This window comes from Dermatophagoides pteronyssinus, unplaced genomic scaffold (assembly GCF_027571235.1).
Source record: "Dermatophagoides pteronyssinus isolate colony J.1.1.1.1 unplaced genomic scaffold, Derpt_VIB-CSIC_2022.12 sq0008, whole genome shotgun sequence".
NCBI classification, from domain to species: domain Eukaryota; kingdom Metazoa; phylum Arthropoda; class Arachnida; order Sarcoptiformes; family Pyroglyphidae; genus Dermatophagoides; species Dermatophagoides pteronyssinus.
In genome coordinates, this window is record NW_027461532.1 from 2,426,151 (window position 1) to 2,449,285 (window position 23,135).

Below are 23,135 nucleotides of genomic sequence, written 5' to 3' on the forward strand. Positions count from 1 at the left end.
AGCCTGATTGATCGATTCGATTGGCGATTTTTGATCAAATATGAATTGATCAGGTGGTGGTGGTGACCATTGCCGATTAGTACAAAAAAAAATAACTAATTGCGCGTCAATACTGAGAGAGAGAGAGAGAGAGAGAGAGAGAGAGAGAGAGAGAGAGAGAGAGAGAGAGAGAGAGAGAGAGAGAGAGAGAAGATCGAATAACCACCAAACACTTGAGATGCTAATAGTATGCGAATAGGAAGAACACAAATCTAAATCCATTAATCATGGCTACTGAAAATAAAATATATCGGTAGAAAGCAAGCACCCAGACACACACACATTACCAAACATAAATCTTCAATAAGATTTATCGATTTTCACACACACACACACACACACACACCGACCGAAAAGACATTATTTTGGGAGAGTTATATTGGTGGTGGTGGCCCAACAAAAAACAAAAATCGACATTTGGCCGGTTCGATCTAATAAAGCAATAGTAGTTTGTTTGCCATCATCATCATTACCACAAATCAATCGATTTAGCTTGAATCAAACCTACCAGGTTTTGACCACCAACACCATCATCACATTATCAACAACAACAAACATTATTTCAATTAATCACACTTATCGATTAATTTTCGGTTCAAACATTGTTGTTGTTGTTTTTTTGGTTGTTTGATGATGTCAATCATTGATTACACCTAAACCAAGTATAATTCTTTAAATGAAATGAGGTGATAAACAAGATTTACGATCGTTAACCAAACAAACAGCGAAGTATCGAAGTAACAAATCACCAGAATAACCAAAGAGACAGAGACAGAGAGAGAGAGAGAGAGAAACAATTGACCAATGTGTCTACACACCAATATTGTCAGTCCAAATTCAAATTCAGACAGTCAGACAATAGTATTGACATGTCAATGTAGTAAAAAAATTCAATGTAAAAAGATTGTCCATTGTATTCATTTTCACAAATTCATCGATCATGTTACCAAAATGAATGGAATGTTATGCTATGTGATGAGCTGCTTCTTCTTCTTCTTCTGCTGCTGCTGAGGCCATATTATCATTCATGTTTGATGAATCAATTTTGGATAGAAAGAAATAGAGAGAGAGAGAGAAAGACATGTAAATGTGTGGAGATTAGTTTAGCTTTTTCATTCTTTCGTTCATTCGCCCAAAAATACTGAATGACCAGTGAAGAATGGAAAAGAATATACCTCATCCGATACAAACTGGCGACTGGTCAAGCATAATAATGTCACGTCGGTGGTGGTGGTGGCCGCCAGTCGAGAGAGAGAGAGAGAAAAGATTTTCATTTTATATTTGATTTTTTTTTTTTTTTTTTTTGGGTAAGAATAAAATGCAAAGAATGTACTCTCTCATTCAGCAAGCATACGTTTTCAAATCTGGATGGCATCGAATTCGATTCTTTCTTTCAGTTTTTCTTTTTTTCTTTTTTCCAAATAATAATGGCCGTGTTTAGAATATAATCACGATGATGTCAAATGATGAATCGATGTATCGATTGTGTGTGTGTGTGTTGTGTGTGATTCGTCCTTCACCAAGACATGTCCATATAATAATTATTAATACGGAACCTAAAATCTCCGGACAAAAAAAAATTTGATTCTTGATTCTTCTTCTTTTTTTGAACAAATTCTTGTCATCAAACATCAACGATGAAACTAAAACCAAAAACTGCTGTCCTGATCAATTAAGGATTTTTTTTTTCATCGCTCCTTTTTCTCAACAAGGAAAAAATAATTAACTTGAAGCAAAAAAAAAAATGTCAAGCAATTTTCTTCCAGTTTTTTTTGACCGCTGCCAATTATGATTTGACATCGAGAATGATAGTCCTTGTTGACGCGATGATGATCACCCACAACAAAGATTGGTTTGATTTTTTTTGAAAGACAAACACGTCCCATATCGTATCATATCCGAATGTGAAAACCGAAACCAATTTAGAATCACACACACACTTTACGAGTGACCCTTTTCTTGCTCACTAAAAGAATCGATAACATCATTCGAATCCGCATCCTTATTCGCATCATCAAATATCGTTTTGGCAAACAGCCAAAAACTTGAACAAAATTTAAATGAATGAAACTTTTAAAAAGTCAAAGAATTGCTGTCCATAGCATTATGATAATTTTTGTTGTTGTTGTTGTTGTTGTTCTGGATGTGGCGGTTAATAACCATCATAAATATCATTGTTGTTGTTGTTTTTCTTTTGCCAACAACAACAACAACAACAACAACAACAATAGGCCTAATACCTTGTCAATGTGAGAAAAAAAAATGTGAAAGTGAAAAACTGAACGAGAATGGCCGGTTCAAAAGAGAGCAAAAAAAGTCTAATTTCAAATGACTGAATGGATGGTTGGTGGAAGAAGGAAAAAAAACGTGACCAAGCTATCAATAGTCTTCCTTTTTTTTCCTGAATTGGTTATTCTATTTTCTATTTAGAAAATTGAAGAAAATTGGCAAAAATAAAAGTCAATTTTGATTCTGATTTTGGATCTTATTGTGTTGAGACGCACACACACACAGAACCAGAATTCGATTAAATTTATTAACCGATTCAATTCGATATTCCATCATGATCAATGATGGAATCGAAATTTTTCTTGATTTTCTAATTGTTCCACCAAACCAAGCATCATTTCAAGGCTTGTTCTTCCACCACCACTGCTGGCCATTCTTAAATCTAATCAACTGGAAAATGAAAAACGAAAAAAAACGAAGAAAAATTGAAAAGACTGAAAATTGAGCAAACCGAACCGATGGCCAGCAATGCTGATTGTCGAAAAATTTTTTTCTCTCTCTGGTTTCTTTGCATGTGTGTTTTTCCCGAAATGTTTCCCCCCGATTTGTTTTTCTTCGATTTCGGAATTTCCCGAAAAACCCAAAACCAGCTTATATAAAGCGACGATCAGCTCAAATCTTTAATTCGATTGGACAACTGTTTTTCTGTTTTTCTGTTTTTCTTCTGTTTTTCTCAAACTTGATCACATAGATTGATTTTTCTTCTTCTTCTCTGTGGCGATCTTGTTTTTTTTTCAATTCGTTTCCAAATTCTGTATTTTTTGTTTGTTTGTTTTCAATTCATTTCATTTTCATTTGCTTAACATCCACATACACAGATTCTGCAGTTTAGTGATTCAGTTTTTTCCCCTCCTCCTTCGACCAAATCACTGTTAAGACATCTTTTCTTGTTTTTGTGTTTTTGCATCCCACCACTAAATTCATTTCATTTCATTTCCATCGACCATAACCATCATCCACACACACACCATACATACATACATACACAATCGACTTGGGACTTAAATATCGGTGGTAACCGTGTATCGTAACCATAACGTAAACGTCAGCCAAAAAAAACAAAAACAAAGATGATGGCTCAAGATGCGAACCAAACAACCAGCCAAACATTCATATGAAAATGATTTACCCATATATAATCAAAGACAGGCAACATAGGAAAAAAATGGGAAAAACGAAAAAACGAAAAAATGATTGAAAGCCTACGGTCGCGGGAAAAAAACTGAAACAAAAAACAAAACAAAACTTGCCATACAAATCGATTCATAGCTTTTTTCTTTTCTTTTCTTTTCTTTTTTTTTCATTTTTCAGTTTGTTTGAATCACTTTTTTTTTGTTGAAACACAAACATTCGAATTGCATGCATCACCCCCCTTAAACTATTCTCATCCATCCATCCATATTTAGATTGAAATAGGAAAAAAAATAGAATTAGAGAAAGAAAAGAATAAAAAATTTTTGCTCAAAAATTCATATTCCAAGAATTCTTTTTCGAAAAATCGTTGTCGTGATTCCGTGTGTCTGTGCTTGTGTATATTTGCTTGATTAAGGTCGTCGTCATCATCGGTATCAACGACTATCATCAAAAACGACTTTCAAAGCTTCAGGCTTTCACCTTAGTCACAATTTTGTTTTGTTTTTTCATATAGATAATGATGATGATGATGATGATGATCAGGATATGAACCCAATCTCAATGACATCATTCATTTCAAAACAAAACAAAAACAAAACAAAAAAATTATTGTTTGGGATGTTGGAACCAAAAAAAAAAAAAAAACGGGAGAATGGAGACAAATTGAATTATTCGGTGAAGCAAACTGTATTTGCCTTCCTTTCATTTCATTGTTGTTGCCGAATCCAAATTGAAATGAACCTCGCCGTCGACTTGGAGAGAGAGAGAGAGAGAGAGAGAGAGAGAGAGACGGCAATCACTTTCTGGTGAAACAAAAAACATGAAGAAAAAAAAAATCTACAATCTGCCCTTCTAACTATCTCTATCTCTATGATTTTGAATCAATTTAATTTAATTTAATTCGATTCAATTTATCAACTTGTAGTCAGGCAGGCAATGGCCAACATGGAAACATTCATGTCATAAACCAGAGATGGAGAGTGAGAGAGAGAGAGAGTGAGAGAGAGAGAGAGAGAGAGAGAGAGACAAGTTAAATTTCATTTTAATTGATTCACACACACAAAGATAGATACACATTCCAACAATGAGAGAGCGAAAAAGATTCAACAAAAAAAAAAACGCCTAAATGAACACAAAATATTCATTTGCTTGCTTAACACTACACTACAACATCACTTTGTGAAAAAAAAGGAGAAAAAACATCCTGGCATCTTTCACATAAGACACAAGCAAGCACGCACAGGGGAAAGAGAATATGAAGAGAATTTCGCAAAGGGGGGAAACCATCATCCAAAATTACATTTTAAAAAAGTGAACAAATTTTTTTCGTTTCGTTTCTTTCTTTCCAATCGCAGGCATTAGGCAAAAGATTTTTTACTTTACTTTTTTTTTTTTTTTTTTGATTCAATCGATTTTTTTGAAAAAATGCCTATCGACGACGATGACTATATCCACCCAATTCAGCAGCAGCAGCTATTCAAAAACATGGGCGCCATGAATGATTTTCGGGCCAGGAATGTTGCATATTTTCGTTTTTTGTTTTTTTTTTTGCATATTACACAACACTGAAACAAATTGGTGTGATGAAACATCGGTGTTCCGATCAATTTGTTGTTGCAAGCTTTCAGCAAGAAACAACTGTCAATTAGATTAGAGGCCAATGAATGAATGAATGAATGATACATTTGCATACAACATCAAGGCAGCCGTGCACAACCGGGCACCTTTACAGAGCCAGAGAGAGAGAGAGAGAGAGAGAGAGAGAATCGAGTTTATCAATTGAATCATAAATCACACACACACACACCACTGGCCCATATATAAAACCACATAATGGTCGTATAATGGCCGAGGCAACCGAAAACAATTTAATTAAACCCGAAAAAACTACCACCAAAAGAACAAAAAAGCAAATCTCTAATGACTGTATGTTCATTAATCCAAAAAAAAACCAAAGAAACAGATTTCAGTCGGCCAACAAGACCAGCAGGAATCGATGTAAACTTTTTTTTCAAATAATAATGACTGCTGTAGTCAGCTAAAAAAAGTTTCGACTGTGATTTCTGTTTTAAAAAAAATCGAATCGTTTTAGGGTTTTTTCGGAAAGTTTCTGGAAATTAAATTATTTTTTTAAAAAAATTAAAATCCAAATTCGATTCCAAAAAACAAACCGAAATTTAATTATCTGCAATATTTAATATGAATTCGGTTGGCTAAATGTTTTGATTTTTTTTTAAATTATCTGGCTGGCCTAACTAAGTGTTAAATCAACGATGAGTCAACCAAATAAACAACATTCACCGAAAAAACATAAATCAAATAAACCAAAATCAGCACCGGTCAATAATAATCCAAGATGTATGAAATTTCCCGGTTTAGCATTAAGTACAAAAAATAGTCAACAACGTGAACGTTTAATGCAAACAATCGCAAAAGCATTTAATAAAGAAGATTCATATTCGGATAAATATGTTCGTAATTTATTAATAAAAAATTCACCATGTACAAGTGATAAACGTAGTAGTGAACAACCACAACAACAACAACGTCAACAACCAAAACATACACCAAAAAAATGTCCACCAAAACATCGTGCACCATTCGTATTCAAATTAACAAAATCAATGAAAGAAGAAGCAGCTAAACAATGTGATTATTTACAACAAAAAGTACAAATAAAATCTGTTTCAGATCAATTAACAGTAGTGCCGGTTGTACAGAATGCAAACGATCAAGATAATGATACGGATGATCAACATAATGATAAAGATAGTGATGCTTAATACCAAATACAACACACAAAAAAAAAACAAACAACCAAACCTAAATGAGAAAAAAACTTAAAAACAAAAAGTAAATTAATCAACATCCAAATGATGTATGATTGTCGTGTTTGATTTGTATCTATCTATGTCTATGTCTATGTCTATGTCTATGTCTATTTGGCTGTATATTCACAAAACACTTCAAAAAAAACAAAACAAAAATTCAGTGATCGAAATGATCATTTAGCGTGAGACTGTGTTGTTCCAAGAGAGAGAGAGAGAGAGAGAGAGAGACACCAAACAAACGACACACAACATAATCATCAATCCATTCATCCATCCATCGAAATGAAATGTAGTGCCTTCTTGGAAATCTTTAACTTTTTTCTTTTTCTGTTTCTTGATTTCTGATTACTTTTTTTTGGTTATGTTTTTTTTTGTGTAGTGATAGTGTGTATGGGCGCCCAACCAAAAGAGCAATTCTGTTGTGTTGAGCCTCTCAAGTTTTAGGTTTTAGTTCTGTGTGTGTGTGTGTGCTTTGATTGGAAAAAAAATTCAGAAACAAATTCTTCAAATTGTGCAACTTTTCTTAGATTGTAATACAAAGATAATCAGGGAATAAAACAGAGAGACATAGTGTTTGACAGTTATTTGGGCACGAGCAGCATTACACACACACACACACAGAATATTCTATGCAAAATAGTTTGCATACTGTGTGTGTAAATACCACTGATGCTCTCTCTCTCTCTCTCTCTCTCTCTCTCCCTCGATTAGGTGCCAAAAATGGTCTTTGGACATCTCTCTTTTCTACCAACGTCAATTGAACATAGTCAAATTCAAAAATTCTCAACGATAGAAAAGTCCTATGACCACAACAACAACACAGCATTTTCTATTGATGATGTGCAAATCATCATCATCATTATTCCCAGAAAATTTCTTTATACAAATTCCTTGTCCACACAGCACAGCAGAATATATACAGAATATATAGCAGAATTGGATTTTGCTTGCTTGCTTGCAAAGAAGAAGAAGAAAAAAAAACTTATTTTTCGGCCAAAGGATTATCGATATTTGCAAACACATCAGAATAGCAGCAGCAGCAGCATTGGTGGTGGTTGTGGTGGTGCAATCAACGCAATTCAAAAAAAAAAAAAAAAAGTTTATGTTAGCATAATACGTTAAGCTATAAGGGATTCTGGTTAGTCTTTTTCATTCATTCATTCATTGAAAATAACGTGAAATGATTTTATGAACAACCCGACCAAACCAAACCAAACAATCAATGAATGAATGAATGAATAATGGCAAAGGCACACAGTGTGATCATCTTTCACAGAAAGCCAGAAAAAGAAAGAAAGATAAATTGAACATAGGAAATGGATACAAACGAACGAACAAACAAGCAGAAATGACCAATTCAATGATTTTTCGTTATGGCTCATTTTTTCTGTGTTAGCCAGCAAACAAGAAGAATCGCTCGCTCACTTCATTTTCGATAAAAAATCCGGAATAAGATCATTGATCAGGAAATGAATTTCCGATCAGGATCAATCAATTTTGATTCGATCTAGTTCTTTTTTTCTCTGCTGTTTGGTGAAAAGTCTTCTATTCTACTAGATTCTATTCGATTCTTATTTGAGTTTTTTGTTTTGTTTTTTGTTTTTTTGGTTGAATGAAAAAATTCGTTGAAAAATATTTTTTCAAAGAATTTTTTTCGCTATCAGGAAAAAACACATTGATCACATTACCATTACCTGTTGAGATAGCGATATTGGTAGTGTGTAACCAAAACCAAAAAAAAAAAAAAAAACCACCACGAATCAAATTAATAATTCATAAGATATGATAATATGATCCTTATCATTCTTCAATCTTTTGTTTTTTCCCCATTTCAAACTACTAGGATTATCACTGCTAAAATTTGACTATTGATCTTTTTTTTGGTTCATTTTGGTCATGCCTTACCGTTATCAGAAATGAATTATTGATCAACGATTTAATCTAAGGTGGTGATGTGTTAGTCGCCAATCGCCAATGAATAATTCAAAAAAATAAATTCTTTCGGTCCTGTTCTCTTCATAACAATGGCAATGCAGGTACAGGTACAGGTGATCAGTTATCGATGATTTTTTGTAGCAATCGATCGATTGATCGATCCATCCATCAATCAATCAATGGTTTGATATGAGTTTCTTGTTAAGAGTTATGATGTTACAGCTGCTGATGCTGCTTCCATTTTTTTCGGTTATAAATTATCTTTGAGATAAGCCACGATTCCGAAAAACCAAAAAAACAAAAACCGATTCATCTGACCGATTTGCAATATACGACGACTATGGCTGGCTGTCAACCAACCAACCATTTGGTTTTGTGATTCATCGTTTTCATTTGTGAAAATTGTCTTTTGGTTTTTACTATTTTTTTTGTGCTATTTCCCAAATAAAAATCATAAAGATTCATCATGTAAATGGCCTTTTATTTTCCATTTTTTGCAGTTTCCTTCATCCAAAATCAGATTCTTTTTTTCATAAGCAAAATAAAAGAGAGCGCCCACTGAGGATTCCAATGATGATGACAGAGAGAGAAAGAAAGAAAGGCTGCCTATAGTGTCACCAAGTTTTTGGTATTCAACTTCATAAATCATCAAATCATCATAATCATGCTGATTTCTGGATTCCATTCATATATGGCTAGTCCTAATATTCCATTCATTCATAGTCGATCATCATCCTTTAGACCATTGCGGATATTTAATGGCAAACATTCACAATAATATTCCTAAGCAGAATAATGTCTCAATCTCAAAATGCCGACACTGTTTGCCATTGAATTATTATTGAAAGAATCTGGTTTCCGAACAACAACCAAAACAACAAAAATATCAGTAATGATGATATTCTTTTGTTCATTAATTTTTTTCCAGAATATTCGGAATGACTGGCCCATTGTCCAAATCGTCAATTGACAATTAATTAATCCAAAAACCACCTTTGTGCAATTTAGCCCCGTTCGAAAATGCCTTCGTTTTCATTATCACCAAAAAAATCAAAGCACCGATCTGTTCTGTTCGGTTTCAATGAACAAACACATACAAGACATTCGAACACATTAATTATAACCCCGGTGTCATCATTTATAACCAAAAAAAAAAAAAAAAATAAAAATAAAATAAAAGGTGTCTAAAATTGCAAGTTAAATAATGAATGTTTTTTTGGTCGAAAAAAAATAATGAACATTACAAATGATGATGATAATAAAACAACTTTATAACAACATTATGTCATCAATTTATAATGGGGCTTCTTTCTTCTTCATCATCATCAATTTAGTCCCTGCGCAGCTTGCTTAACTGCATTGCATTTTTTTGTTTGTATTTTTCTTGTAACAATATTTGCTGGGCAGTCAACATTAGCAAAATAAAAAAAAAATAAATGTGATAATCAGGTTATAGACGGGTTAATGAACATCTGTATTTTTATGTCTGGTTATATGTATGGTTTGTTATAATTGCAAAATCGACCGCAACTTCTAATTAGTTACGAATTGTCTAATGATGATTTTTTTTCGTTTCGTTCATTCATTATTGTCATTAGAGGATGCTGTTTTTTCTTTCTTTCATTTTGTTTGTCTGCAAAACAGAAAGAAAGAATGAAACATGATCCCCTTGTTTTCATCATTATCATTATGTTATTTTTTTTTTGTTGAAAATGAACCTTGCAAACAGAGAGAATAATGGTAATGACCATTATCATCATCATCATCACTACCATCATCTCTCTATTCATATAATTCATTCATCCGAAACGTGCCAAACATTCGTTCAACCCTTTCGTTAGTTCTATTCTATTCATTCCATTCATTCATTCATTCAGTCGGTTAAACAAAAGCCATAGTGAATAATTGAATGGCTTGTGAATGAATAGAGCCATCAAATGAGCCTTCACATTGTTTAGTTTGGTTGTAACTCAATTCTGGTTTGTTTGTTTGTTTTTTGTATTTGACTTGACTTGTCTTGTCACACCGAGACAGACCAGAAAAAAAATCAACTAACCAACAAACAACAATGATGATGGATTCTATTTGATTATTTCAATCAATTCGATTCCAGTTTTTTTTCTTTTTCTTCTTCTTCTTCTTCTTCTTCTGTGATTGATCAATCAAACGGCCAGTCAGAATTTTGTTTCAATTTTCTGTTTCTGTTGTGTTTACTTATCACAATAAAACTTTTTTTTTATAGTGTTTGGCTGTGGAATTTGAATGTTTGAACAAACAATTTCAAAAGAGATCGTGAGAGAGCCATGTTGGGATTTTTGATATACTACCACCACCATAAACATCCACCATCAACAAAATCGGCTTTGTAAACATTGATACTAGAGGTGTCAAGAATAAAAAGTTAGAATTCCATCAGATCATACACAGAATTGATGTTCATTAAAACATTGCCGTAAGGCCTATCGAAAACACCTACCTAATATCTTAGGATCGTTAATTATCAGACAAATGGTGAAGACAAATTTGCCAATGTTTCTCTGCCTTGACACTTGTCCTTCATTGATGATGACGAACGAACGAACGAACGAATCTTTGGGAGGTTGATGACTTTATCATTCCTCTTTTTTATTACCAAACAAACAAACAAGCAAGGGTCATTAGAATATCAAATTTCATCAAAAATTTTGATTCAAAAGGAATTCTTTTTTCCATTTTAATGTTCGACAACAATGCGCTATATGCACTTTGTTGGCTTCATTCATCATGTGACTATTTTCACAATCATCATCACACACAAAAGAAAGCAGCAAATGTTGGACATGACCAGAATCCGGGTCGAAGAATTGTGTTTCTGAACGAAATGTGTACGTGTGTGATTCTCGTGTGTTTCTTACCACAAAACACATACAACAAGACTAACTTTTTTTGGGAAACTTGATCCATCCAATCAACATAATCAACAATAACAATAACAACAACAACAACATTCATAATGGCATCTCATCTCTCATGAATAGAGGCAGATTTAAAATAATTTCATTCTTCCTCTTCTTCATTCTTGGGTTTGTAATGATTCTCAATTTACAAATGCTGCTGCTGCTGTTTTTTTCATTTTAATTTTCCCATCTCTATATAGAGAATGAATGAAAGAAATTGAAAAAACATTTTGCAATTAACTTTGGCAAGGCAATCATTTAGGCCGGCTGTTTGTTTGGTTTGGTTTGGCCTGACAATTGATCCAAAAGCCATGTTGATGATGAAACGAAAAAAGGAAAAAGGTATCGCGGCTAATCCCTGGTTGCTCATTGCCCCAAACAAACATGCATATTTATATATAAACCGATAAACAAATATCCAAAGCTAATAACAGCAACATTGGATCAATGACTGAACCTCGAAAACAAATTTATTTAAAATTTTTATTTTGGCTCGCTTCTTCTTCGCTCATATCAATCGACAGTAAAAGCATCCCTAAGGAATTATTTGAACTGATCTGATCTGCACTGCTCTGCTCTTCGCTGCCACATAATAAAAAGATTCGGCGTCAATTTATACAGAAAATTTTTTTTTTTTTTGGTTTCTTTGGCCGACAAAACATGTATCTATCCTATTCACTCAAAGAAGAAAATTGTTGTCTTGTCGCCTGCAAACTTATCCAATGTCTAACTTTTTTTTTATTATTCAAAATGATTGAATTGGATGCCTGACTGAATGACTGACTGACTGACTGACTGACTGCTTGCCTGCCTGCCCGAATAAATGAATGAATGAAAAAGAATTTTTTCATCCATAACTAAATTGGCAAACACCAGAGAAACAAGCTTAAAGTTGTTGTTGTTGTTGATGAAAGAAAAAAGGAAAATTTCCAATTGCTTTGAAAATCCATGTTTGTGGCATATATATCACTTTTTATTCTTTGAAACGAATGTTTACTAATTCGTCGTATGTGTGTCGACGAATAATATTCATTTTCTAGTGCCATAATGTCGTGCCTTGTTTTTGGTTCCCAAATAAACAAAACAACCGTGTCAAGTGTCATCTTGACAATGTTTAGAATAAGTAAAAGTAAAAGGAAAAAAAAACTCGAAAATTGGAAAAATTTTTCTTCAATTTATTCCCCCCCTAGTCGTATATATTTTTGGACCAGTCGATTTTAATATAATGAAAACAAATCGCTTGGGATGTGAAAAGAAGAATAAGCATCTTCATCTTGCATCTCATCCGATTCGATCTGATCTGATCTGATCGAATCGGATCTTGTCGTCGTCGTCGTTTGAATAATGATCGTTGTTCGTGCATCGGCATTCAATTCACTCACTTAACACAAACATTTTATATACACCATCGCTAGATCATTACGCACTCTATCGACCAAATTAAGGTCAATTCGGATAATCGAAGAAAAACAAAACAAAACAAACAAAGCAAATGTGAATAACAAATTGAATTATTCATTATTGAAAATTATTATTATCGATGAATTGTTTTGTTTCAAAAAAACTCGAATAAAAAGCTACCAATCAATGTAATTTATCAAATTTGTGAAATGGATTCGAACATAAGTAAAACGAGTAGATTAAGCCAACGAAGATTAAGTAAATGTAGTACAGTGGCTGTCAAAACATCGACTAGTCAAAAAAATGCCATTTATTATGATTCAAGTAATGAAGGTTTAGATTTTGAAGAATCACAACTATGTTTGTCAATGAATCGTATGCGTCGTTTATATTTAGCTGGTGGTGTTATTATTCGTCATTATCGTAAAGATCGTTCTAAAACTAATTGCTATCAGGATGATTTAACCTATCTATATACTATATTTAAAGAATATTTGATTCGTGGTCATCAAGATGATGGTCTTACTCAATCGAAAATAGAACAACAACGGAAACGATTACGTCGTAATCAAACTTCATATTTGGCTCAATTCCATCCATATAAGACGAACAATAAAACCAAAAATGATCAATGGCTGCCTACCTATGCAGTTTGCTATGAAATTCAAATGCAATCAAGCAGCACCATCGATCAGAATGATGATTCCGATACTAGCGAAAACGTTGTCCAGATATCATTTCGACCGATCACTCGACAATCATTTCTGGCCAATGCATTGGGAGCATTCAGCAAGACCATATTTGACGAAACAATTCGACGATGTGTAGCCATCGAATTGACCACCAATCCACAACATCGACTTGTGATGCGACCATGTCAAATGTCAATCACAAACAATCATCAGATTATTGATCGTCGAGTATTTTTGGTTGCAAAACATGGCTGGCTAGCCGTATTTCTTAATGGAAGTGAAGATGCCTATCTATTGACCGAAAACGAATATCTAGTGTTTGGTAGCCAATTAAAAGAATGGCCAATATTCTACGAACGTATTGTCGATACTAATCAAGCAAATCATGATATGACTGAAATGTTCTACAGACGTACCAATATTGTTCAGGATCAATATTCAGCCAATGGTATGATTGTTACTCGTGGTGTCATTCAAAATGAATACAAACCTGAATCGTTTACTTTGGTCGGTTTGGGCAATTCCATTGTCAACATGTCTTATTTGCAGCAATTGCTCACTTTAACCTCAACATCAACATCAACATCAACATCAACAACACCACAAAATGATCAAAAATAACGCAACAATTGAATCGATAATAAATGATATTAATGTTCATAATTATATAAATTGAAAAAAAATAAACACATTTTTGCAACACATTTTGCCTATTATAATTTAATAAAATAACCATTCATTCATTCATTCGTCTTCAGGTTCATCATAATCATCATCATCATCAGTATCATTTCGGTGGCGAGCATGATGATGATGATGATGATGATGGCCAGCATGATCATCTTCATCATCGTCATTATCATCATCATCATCATCATCATCATCAGTAGCAATCAAATCAGAATCGGATGCAGCTGAATCATCTTCTGGTTGTTGATCATCTTCTTCTTCGGACATTTCCCATTGTGGATGTGAAACAATTTCTTTTGGTGCTTCTTTAACATCCAACTATTTAACCACAAAGAGAAAGAGAAAAAAAGAAAGTCAAAAAAAAGAAAATCAAATCAAAATGTGTTTACCTTTAATGTTTTGAAATAATCCATATCGACATAGGAATCACATCGTACATTCACCATATATTGATATGATCCAGGTTCTTGTGGTGCCATAAATTTTAGCTCCACTTCTTCACGATTCACCAAATTTGTCATAAAGTATGGTATCGTTTTGAGTGACATCTTTTTCCGATCGGTTATATAAATCCACCAATGTTCTTGTTTATCTTCCGGATAATAAGGACAATGAACACTATGCGATATTTTCGATACAGCTTTGAATATCTCTTTTTTTGGTAGATTCTGTCTAACGATCGACCAATCATCTTCATCATCGTTTGATTGTGTTTTATTTGCAGCGTTATGCCTATTACTAACCGATTCTTCATTATCGTCTGGTTCACTTTCTTTGCTAGGTTTGTTGGTCGTCGTCGTCATTGGTTCTGATTCTCTTGCATCCGAATCCGAATCCGAACCAGAATTATCTCTTGAATGATTGTGCTGATGACTTTCTTTATCCGAACAATTTTCCGATGCATTTTCTTCAGATTGTTGTTGTTTTACTTGTTTGTTGGTGGTAACATCGGAACTTCCTCCTTTTTGTTGTTGTTGTTGTTGCGATCGTTGTTGATTTTGACGTTGTTGTCTTAACGGTTGTTTCTTTTTCGGTTTTGCTTTCTTTTTACTTTTCGATTGTTTTTCCCATGGTTTATTCTTTTTCACTGTCGAAGATTTATTTTCATCTTGTTCATCATGTTCAACAGTGGTGGCCAGTTCACCACTGGCAGGTGACAAGCTCGATTGAAGATGATTGTTTGAATGTGATGAAGAATTATTTTCATTGACCACTGGTGAACAATCTTCGAATAATTTTGACATTGGTTGTCGTGTAAGCTTAACAAATACAGTGACTAATGCACCAGCTGTAATAGTGGCCGTATCTTCATCGTCGATTACTTCGGAACGGACATCCACATCCAACAATGGCATTCGACCAAGAACATTCAACAAATCACAATACTGTTCATCACTCAATCTTGCCAACATTTGTCGACGATCTTCATTAGGCAGTGATGCTAATTGTTGCATGTTTCGTACATTACGGCGACGATTAACAAAATAACGTAACATATCATCAGTAATATGTGGTAATTGTAACATTGAATTTTTATTCGACCACATTGCCTGTACAGTCAAAGCATTCAATTTCATTGCATTTTCCATTGTTTCCAATGATGGACATCTTGCAATACGACGAGATAAATAAAGAAAAGTTAATTGTGAGCTACATTGTACGAATTCCTGTATTAAATAGGGAATTTTGGTAAGGATGTATTTTTTATCCTGTTCAGAAGCCATCGATGGTAATGGAATTCGTAACAAATGTGCATACATTAATGTTCGAGCTTTTAAACTATATTCAAAACACAATGGACGTTCTTTATTATTCATTGCCAGATTTGGAATCTGTTTCATTAGTTTCGGAATTTCAACATCATCGGTTGGTCGTTCTTGTATTTCACTATTGTTCGATTTATCAAATTCATATGATGCACAAATGACCATCAATACACGACGAAGCATCATTTGTGGACTTTTGTTTATGAAATACAGATATAATTGTGATGTATCAAGAAGCACTTTAAAATCGCCATATTTGGATGAATTTGACCACCATATTCGAACACAAACAGGCAATACGATCATCAACATCAACACATAGACCATTAATACAAACACTGAATTTTCTTTTTCAACAATCCATGATGGTAATGCAATGCCAAATGACATAGCACCCGGACCATCTGGATTACCATATTCTTCCCAATTTTTACGAGCTTGTTCATCGGTCAATGCAGCGTATGCTTTGGTAATTCGCATAAATTTCTTTTCATCACCGGTTTCTTTATCCGGATGATAGATCAACGATAGACGACGATAAGCTTTTTTGATTTCTGCACTCGATGATTGTGGATCGATACCTAATATTTCAAACGGATCGAAAGTAACATAATCGGGTTGAATTTCAGATACTTTATATGCAAATGCAATCAATCCAATCCAGGCAACAATTAATACTATTTTCGTTAAACGTTTACGAACTGTTTTCGATGGTTCTTTTAATTGCATATAATGTTCTTTAATAAGACAAGGCTCACAACGACATTTTTGTATGAAACGTTGTTTATATGGTGAATTATTATCAATCGATTCTGTTGATTGTGTTCGTTCATCACGATCATCTTTATCTTTGTCACGTGGCCAAAATAAATAGGTACATGGTACAATGATCATTGTTAGGAATGCCAAAACAAAATAATAGAATGTTGTTCCACTTTCATCATATTGGAATTTTGTACCAGCCATTTCTTATTAACTAAATGAATATTTTAAATGAAAACCAAGTTAAACTTCGAAACTACAAACATTCAATTCAAACTTACCTAACATAAAACTTAAATGGATGAATGAATGAATAAAAAGGATGAGTATCGTTTTGGTTCAATAAATTTCTTCAGCTGGTCACAGATGATAGCTGACTATTATTATTATATTTTCGATCTAATTGTTTAACCAAAACATTCGTAAAGATACTGTCAAAATGAAAAATATTTCGAATGAACGCGTGTACAAACGTAAAAAAAAACATTAACCAACCGCAATGACGACGACGACGACGACGATACATACACGAGTGTGTTAAAAAAATGCATGCATATAGAGCAGAGGTAAAAGTACCGACGCGGCATAATACTGCTCTCACACATCAATCAACAATACAAAAAAAAACACGGATCTTTATTCAGAATTACCCACTAGCATCATCTGGTGTTTACCATTGGTAAATTTTATTTTGACAATTCGAAAAATTATCATTCATGACGATAAAAATCTAACCAAATATCATTCAATGGTTTTATCAATTCAGCATGTGCTTCTACTTGAAGCAATCCGTTTGAATCGAGTGGATATGTTTGTCCGGGATTGAATTCGATTTGATAATCAATTACCAAACGAGTAATTATTGCTCTTATTTCGGCCATAGCTAATGATCCGCCAATACAACTACGTTGACCAAGACCAAATGCTAAAAATTTTGGATCATTAACAGCCATCGATATTGTTGTTGGTAATCCATAACGATCTGGATCAAAACAATTTGGTTGTGACCATATTTCTGGATCATGATGAATAGTCCAAACAGGTACCTGTATAGCAACATCATTAGGTAAAGTTTTTGTTTGTGAATCTAATTCAAATTGATAAGTACTACATTCATTATTATCACTAGTTTCACGTAAAAGATAATCAATAACCGGTGGATAAAGACGCATTGATTCATAAATAATACGATCCAATAATTCCGAATTACTATTATCGGTATTTTGTAATTCAATCAATTCTTGTCGTAATCGATCTTGAATCTCTTTGTATCGAGCCAAATTGAACAGAACAAATGAAATGGCACAAGCAGTAGTTTCATAACCAGCCATCAAAATGACCAATAAATTACCAATCACTTCATCATGTGAAAGCGTATTTAGTTGATGATGATGATGAAGAACAAAATCCAAAAGATTTTTACGAACACCAATATTTTCCGAATCATTATCAATGTTTGAACAATGTTTTTGTTGTTGTTCATAACGATTGATTTGTTTTTGAAGATAACCGGTAAGATGATCAATAATCGGACCTGAACTAACATGATCGTTGATAAATTTCAATACATTTTTCATAAACGGAAATATCATTGCCGATCGAACTAAAACAGTATTACAATTGTGTGTAAAAAAATGTTCAACCATATTGAATAATGGTGATTGACGGAAAAAATCTTCATCATCAATTGCAAATGCATAATGACATATTGTATCCAATGTAAAACGTTTAGACATTTCATTAACATTTATCATTAATTTCCCATCACTATCATATGGTCGGATATAACCAATACATTTAGTGTCTGGTCTGTTTAGGATGGCCATCAAACGATTTACCGATTCGCCAATAATTCGTCCAGCTGAAACTGATGATTTTATTCTTGTTGCATTGAATGCCGGTGTTAATACACGACGAACTTGACGCCATCGATCATCTACTCAGATGGTTATTAAGTTAAGTAAAAAAATTTCGACTTGCACACTAACCTCTCAATGCCAAAATTGATGAACTAAATGGTTGTAATTGAATCATCATTTTGAAACGATTTGGAAATTGTCTTATACGTTGAATGAATATTTGTTTGATAAGTGAAATATTTTTCGTAACCAATACAGCTCGATCACCACGAATATATCCAAAAGTATGACCATATTGATCGAACCATTTATCCAATGATCGCCATTGATATTGTTTATCAATCAAACGAATATTACCAAATAAAAAATTTGGTTCAGGTCCTTGAATCGAAGCTTTTCGAAATGTTTGCAACAATTGATATCTTTGATAAGACCATTTTAATAATTTCCAAACAACATATATAATAACCGACCAAAGGAAATATGGTAATAACAAAAATGACCACCAATGCATGTTTTTTTTGAATAAAGACAAAACTGTCTTTGTTTGTTTGTGGACAACATCAACATCACACTGCTGATGTTGTTTCACAGCAACAACCACACCGTAGTTCACCTTGAAATAGCCTTAACCTTGAACAAAAGAACTAAGAAGAAGAACAAAGAATAAATGGATGAATGAATTTATTTTTTAAAAAAGTTTTTTTTTTGATTAACATCGATACATTGATTATTTGGTATGTTTATTGTCTAATGTTAATGTTTAATGTTCCAACGAAAAATAAAAACCAAATCAAAATTGAAATTGAAATTGAAATGAATAATAAGGGTGTATTTGGTGATGTGTATGAGGAATATATTTGACATTATTATTATTATTATTATTGTCATGCTTTGGTTAATTGGTTACTATTATTATTTTTTTTTTTCATTCAATTTTACATTCATCTAACCAATGGATGAAAAAGAAAAAGAGATAAACACTGTTATGGTATGTATAGCAGGATGAAGGATGATGATAATGATAATGATGATGATGATCAAATGACGAGTATGATTGCATTCCATAAATGGATCAAATGGATGAAGAAATGGGTTCCATTTTTTTTAATTGACATAAAATGTTGATGGTCGATTACGGGCAAAATTCAGAACCAAATATGGCATAAGTATGGCCAATAGTATAAGACAAGCACCGACCAAATTGATAACAATACCAGCATTAAGGAAAATATTGAAATCTTCGACTCGCATGTCACGATAATCGAATCGTCCAGGTTCGGTAAGCGATGGTCCAGCCAAACGTGAACGAGCTGTTTGTAAAAGACCAGCCAAACAGGCAGCAATTGCCAATACAAAAATCACTATACCAAATGTAATATGCGTCGGTAGGAATCGGGCTCTATATCCGGCAGTTGAACGATCACAACAGAGCAATACCAAAAATGTGACGAAACCAAACAAAAACTATAACAGGATAAAAAAGACAACACAAAATAGGTATTAATGATAGGTGAAGAGAACAACAACAACAACAACCAACTTACCTGAAGTGCGAACAAAGCACAGGCAGTCAAACCGATCCATGAATGAAGTGAATAAAAATGTTGAACTTGTTGATCCGGACTGGAAGCGATCGATTGAGCCTGAAAACCAATCAAAAATCCAAACGAAACCAAACCAATCGAAATGACAAAAAAGAAAGCATGTGCAATTTTGTTGTAAATCTTTTTACAGCACAAATATGTTTTGTAAATCAACATGGCTGTGTGGCCGGAAAGAAAAATCCAAAAAAAATATATATCAATCATTAAGTGTGAATATATTTTGTCGATTTTATTTAATTTTACTTACATTGTCCGTTGACAAAGATGAATCCGGTAAGCATAAGAAATGCATGCAAATTGTACATTTTACGTTTATCATTTTGATAGGCAAAACCTTTATCATATTTAAAAAACCAATAGACCAATGCAGCTACCGAACCGAATAAACCGATCTGTGCCAAAAGCCACAGTAGTCCATAAAGAAATTTCGAACAAGTTGATTGTGGATAGAGATCGTAATCATCATCATCATCGTCAATATTATTGATCGATGTTTTTGGGCCACCATAGCCACCACCACCACCACCATCGATTGCCAATGAAGAATTGGAACGATGTTGATGTTTATTATTAGCTGATGCCATTCTTTGATTGTTTGATGATTGAGAATTTAATGATTGTTTTGAACCACCGTTCAATTTACTATGAATTCCTAATGAAGAAAAAAGTGATTGTTGATGTTTACTTTGTTGTTGCTGTTGTTGTTGTTGATATTGGTCGCGAGCAGATGGAACCTGTTGTTGAACGGTAGATTGTTGTACCGAGTTGATTATAGTTGATGTTGGTCGTGCTGATGATGATGAACTAGTTGTGAATGTTGTTGGTTGACTTGCCGAATGATAAAAATGATTACGATCGGTCAAATAATTACGATATGGTTGGCTATGAATAATACCAGGTGTAGTTGATGCGGCTGCTGTATATGTATTCGAAGTGGAAGTTGTTGTTGTATATGATGTTGTATTGGTTGCGTAATGATATGAACTTGAACTAGAAACTATTGTTTTTCCTTGACCAATACCACCGGATGATGATGATGTTTGACGATAATAATCATTAGTATTACTGCTTTGCGATGACGACATTATTAGATGTATTGATTTGACGATTAAAAGATGGCAATATTTGGATTAGAATCTCGAATGGAAAATCTTAGAAAGCACCGGATCAGATAGATGGAGAGAGAGACAGAGATAGATAGAGATAGAGAGAGAGTTGGTGTTATTTCAATCAACCGAAATTTATTGGAAACAACATTTTAAATGAATATAGATTGGCTGATTGAATGAAGGGTTAAATAAAATAGGCAAAAAGGTAGGTGATAGGATGCACTTTTATCCAATTGAACTGTTTGGAACAACAACAGACAATCAATCAATCAATTTTTTTGGAATTTGAAACAAAAAAACTAAAACTAAAAAACTAAATTCAAGGCGCCAAAACTAATTTTTTTTTGGTTTGAAACTATGATCATGCAATGGTGGTTGCGTCGTATTCAGCATTTACATATACAGCATAAAGATAGGTAGTACAAAAAAAAAAAAAAATATCAAAGGGAGAGTCCGGATGATTAGTATAATATATAATGGCCAATGGCCAACCACTTGTTTTTAAACATTGAAACACGACGTTTATTGAAAACAAAAAATGCTTGACTAACTGAAATGAAATTTATTTTGTTGGTGGCTTGTTTTTGATTCGATTGGTTCAATCCTATCGTCGACAATAACACTATGTATAATCATCACTGAAAGTTTGAAACGGCGACGACGACGACAACAAGGCGTCAACTATGGCTAGAAAAAAAACTAGTTGATGCATCAACACACACACATCTCACCATCATTACCACCACTATTATCATCATCATCATAATAATCATAATTACGGTTCTCTTGCTACCAAACCAATAATGGATACTAGTTTTTTTTACCATTATCATCATTCAAAAGAAACAACACCATCATTATTTATCAGTGAGAGAGAGAGAGAGAGAGAGAGAGAGAGAGAGAATGTATGTTGCCAGATTCGGTACAATCGGTTATATAATCATCACCCTGAATAGAGAAAGAGAGAGAGAGAGAAAGAATGGTGCAGGTCACTGGCATTATCTTCTATGTTTGTGTGTGTGACCAATAGAGTGAAGAAAAAAAAGAACCAGTTGACAACAATAATACCTTAACCAGCGAAAGGATTGACTAAAAACATATAGGTCAACAACAACACATCCTACAACAACAACAAGGAAGTTTCTTTTTTTTTTGTGTGCCAAAAAAAAAAACATTCCACATAAAAATGTTCAATTGATATTGATCATTGAATCGATTTAAAATAATCAAATAAAATGCTTCAAGGACATTTCAATTATCCATTATCCATTAGCCAATTTGAACACATAGAAAACGGATAGACATACAGACAAAACAGAACAAAAAATAATTATTGTTTGCATCAATCCAACAACAATAATGATGAAAAAAAAGAGAGAGGTGTTGGAATGAGATTTGAAGGACAAATCTCATCGATTATTTTCATTGACACAAAACACAAACACATAGAGAATGTTTCGGTTATAATCATCATTACTGACCATCATCATCAGCTATGTAAGCCGAACCGTATAGACAGAATTTTCTTCTTCTTTTTTTTTTTTTTTGGTTGTCCGAATGACCAAGTGATCTGCATGACAATCATACATACATATGATGATGATAATCATGATGATCATGGCCGATATGCAACAACAACAACAACAACAATAATAAACAAACAAACAAGAAAAGAGTTAGACGGGCACTAATTCAAGGTAAACCTGTTCACCTGTCTATTGTTGTTGTTGTTGTTTTTGTGTGTTTTGCTGTTTGTATTTGATTAAATAGCAGTCATGTGCCATTTAATCAAACACACGTGTGGATGTGATGTGTTGTTGAAAATATTCACGATCAACACGACTTTGTTATTTACCACCCTCTCTCACTCTTCATTATAGGTTCGTGAATAAAGAAAAGAATTGCAAAAAAATTCTTAACTCATTAATCATGATCAATCTTAGGGGCTAATTAATTTCGCATCAATGTTTGGCCGCTAAAAAAACCTTTATATTAAAAATTATTCATTGGATAATGAATGAATGATGATCATGTTAATATGAAATTTATATTTATGGAACAAGGTTATGTTGTTGATGATGATGA

The 23,135-nt window shown here is 33.4% G+C and overlaps 4 protein-coding genes and 2 long non-coding RNA genes across 8 annotated transcripts; 2 read left to right on the forward strand and 4 right to left on the reverse strand.

The window, feature by feature from the left end:
• Positions 1 to 9,730: 9,730 nt before the first annotated feature.
• On the reverse strand, positions 9,731 to 10,955 carry LOC142645240 (uncharacterized). Its single transcript, XR_012846384.1, has 2 exons — positions 10,705 to 10,955; positions 9,731 to 10,606 (listed from the first exon to the last, which is right to left on the reverse strand). It is a non-coding gene; the product is annotated as an uncharacterized LOC142645240 (long non-coding RNA).
• Positions 10,956 to 10,971: 16 nt separating this feature from the next.
• Positions 10,972 to 13,961, forward strand: LOC142645231 (uncharacterized). Its single transcript, XM_075821012.1, has 2 exons — positions 10,972 to 11,290; positions 11,365 to 13,961. Exon 2 carries the CDS (start codon positions 12,775 to 12,777, stop codon positions 13,876 to 13,878), a length of 1,104 nt encoding a protein of 367 aa, XP_075677127.1. The 5' UTR covers positions 10,972 to 11,290; positions 11,365 to 12,774; the 3' UTR covers positions 13,879 to 13,961.
• On the reverse strand, positions 13,887 to 17,059 carry Sec63 (translocation protein Sec63). Its single transcript, XM_075821000.1, has 4 exons — positions 16,971 to 17,059; positions 16,757 to 16,906; positions 14,337 to 16,689; positions 13,887 to 14,265 (listed from the first exon to the last, which is right to left on the reverse strand). The coding sequence occupies exons 3-4, from the start codon at positions 16,677 to 16,679 to the stop codon at positions 14,002 to 14,004; spliced, it is 2,607 nt and encodes an 868-aa protein (XP_075677115.1). The 5' UTR covers positions 16,680 to 16,689; positions 16,757 to 16,906; positions 16,971 to 17,059; the 3' UTR covers positions 13,887 to 14,001.
• A 75-nt stretch (positions 17,060 to 17,134) lies between these two features.
• On the reverse strand, positions 17,135 to 18,848 carry LOC113794624 (cytochrome P450 3A40-like). The gene is made up of 2 exons (XM_075821009.1): positions 18,464 to 18,848; positions 17,135 to 18,411 (listed from the first exon to the last, which is right to left on the reverse strand). Exons 1-2 carry the CDS (start codon positions 18,846 to 18,848, stop codon positions 17,186 to 17,188), a joined length of 1,611 nt encoding a protein of 536 aa, XP_075677124.1. The 3' UTR covers positions 17,135 to 17,185.
• On the forward strand, positions 17,400 to 21,007 carry LOC142645236 (uncharacterized). The gene is made up of 2 exons (XR_012846380.1): positions 17,400 to 17,541; positions 17,605 to 21,007. It is a non-coding gene; the product is annotated as an uncharacterized LOC142645236 (long non-coding RNA).
• Positions 19,002 to 22,996, reverse strand: LOC113794559 (uncharacterized). 3 transcript variants are annotated; one of them, XM_027344674.2, is made up of 4 exons: positions 22,971 to 22,996; positions 20,189 to 21,006; positions 19,882 to 20,099; positions 19,002 to 19,801 (listed from the first exon to the last, which is right to left on the reverse strand). In XM_027344674.2, the coding sequence occupies exons 1-4, from the start codon at positions 22,979 to 22,981 to the stop codon at positions 19,442 to 19,444; spliced, it is 1,407 nt and encodes a 468-aa protein (XP_027200475.1). In that variant the 5' UTR covers positions 22,982 to 22,996; the 3' UTR covers positions 19,002 to 19,441. The 3 variants fall into 3 exon arrangements, with proteins under 3 accessions (XP_027200475.1, XP_027200476.1, XP_027200474.1); XM_027344675.2 differs by lacking the exon at positions 22,971 to 22,996 and adding an exon at positions 21,448 to 21,473; XM_027344673.2 differs by lacking the exon at positions 22,971 to 22,996 and having other exon boundaries at positions 20,189 to 21,378.
• Between the last annotated feature and the right edge of the window lie 139 nt (positions 22,997 to 23,135).

What these genes read in the sequence shown, in the direction of transcription:
- Sec63 (XM_075821000.1), bottom strand. Translation starts at nt 16,679, where the DNA reads ATGGCTGGTACAAAATTCCAATATGATGAAAGTGGAACAACATTCTAT. An exon ending in ATTATTTCAAAACATTAAAG is followed by an intron (nt 14,266 to 14,336) that starts GTAAACACATTT and finishes GTGGTTAAATAG; the next exon opens with TTGGATGTTAAAGAAGCACC.
- LOC113794559 (XM_027344673.2), bottom strand. Translation starts at nt 21,026, where the DNA reads ATGTCGTCATCGCAAAGCAGTAATACTAATGATTATTATCGTCAAACA. An exon ending in CATCTTTGTCAACGGACAAT is followed by an intron (nt 20,100 to 20,188) that starts GTAAGTAAAATT and finishes CCGGCCACACAG; the next exon opens with CCATGTTGATTTACAAAACA. An exon ending in GTGCTTTGTTCGCACTTCAG is followed by an intron (nt 19,802 to 19,881) that starts GTAAGTTGGTTG and finishes ATCCTGTTATAG; the next exon opens with TTTTTGTTTGGTTTCGTCAC.
- LOC113794624 (XM_075821009.1), bottom strand. Translation starts at nt 18,848, where the DNA reads ATGCATTGGTGGTCATTTTTGTTATTACCATATTTCCTTTGGTCGGTT. An exon ending in ATCAATTTTGGCATTGAGAG is followed by an intron (nt 18,412 to 18,463) that starts GTTAGTGTGCAA and finishes CCATCTGAGTAG; the next exon opens with ATGATCGATGGCGTCAAGTT.
- LOC142645231 (XM_075821012.1), top strand. Translation starts at nt 12,775, where the DNA reads ATGGATTCGAACATAAGTAAAACGAGTAGATTAAGCCAACGAAGATTA.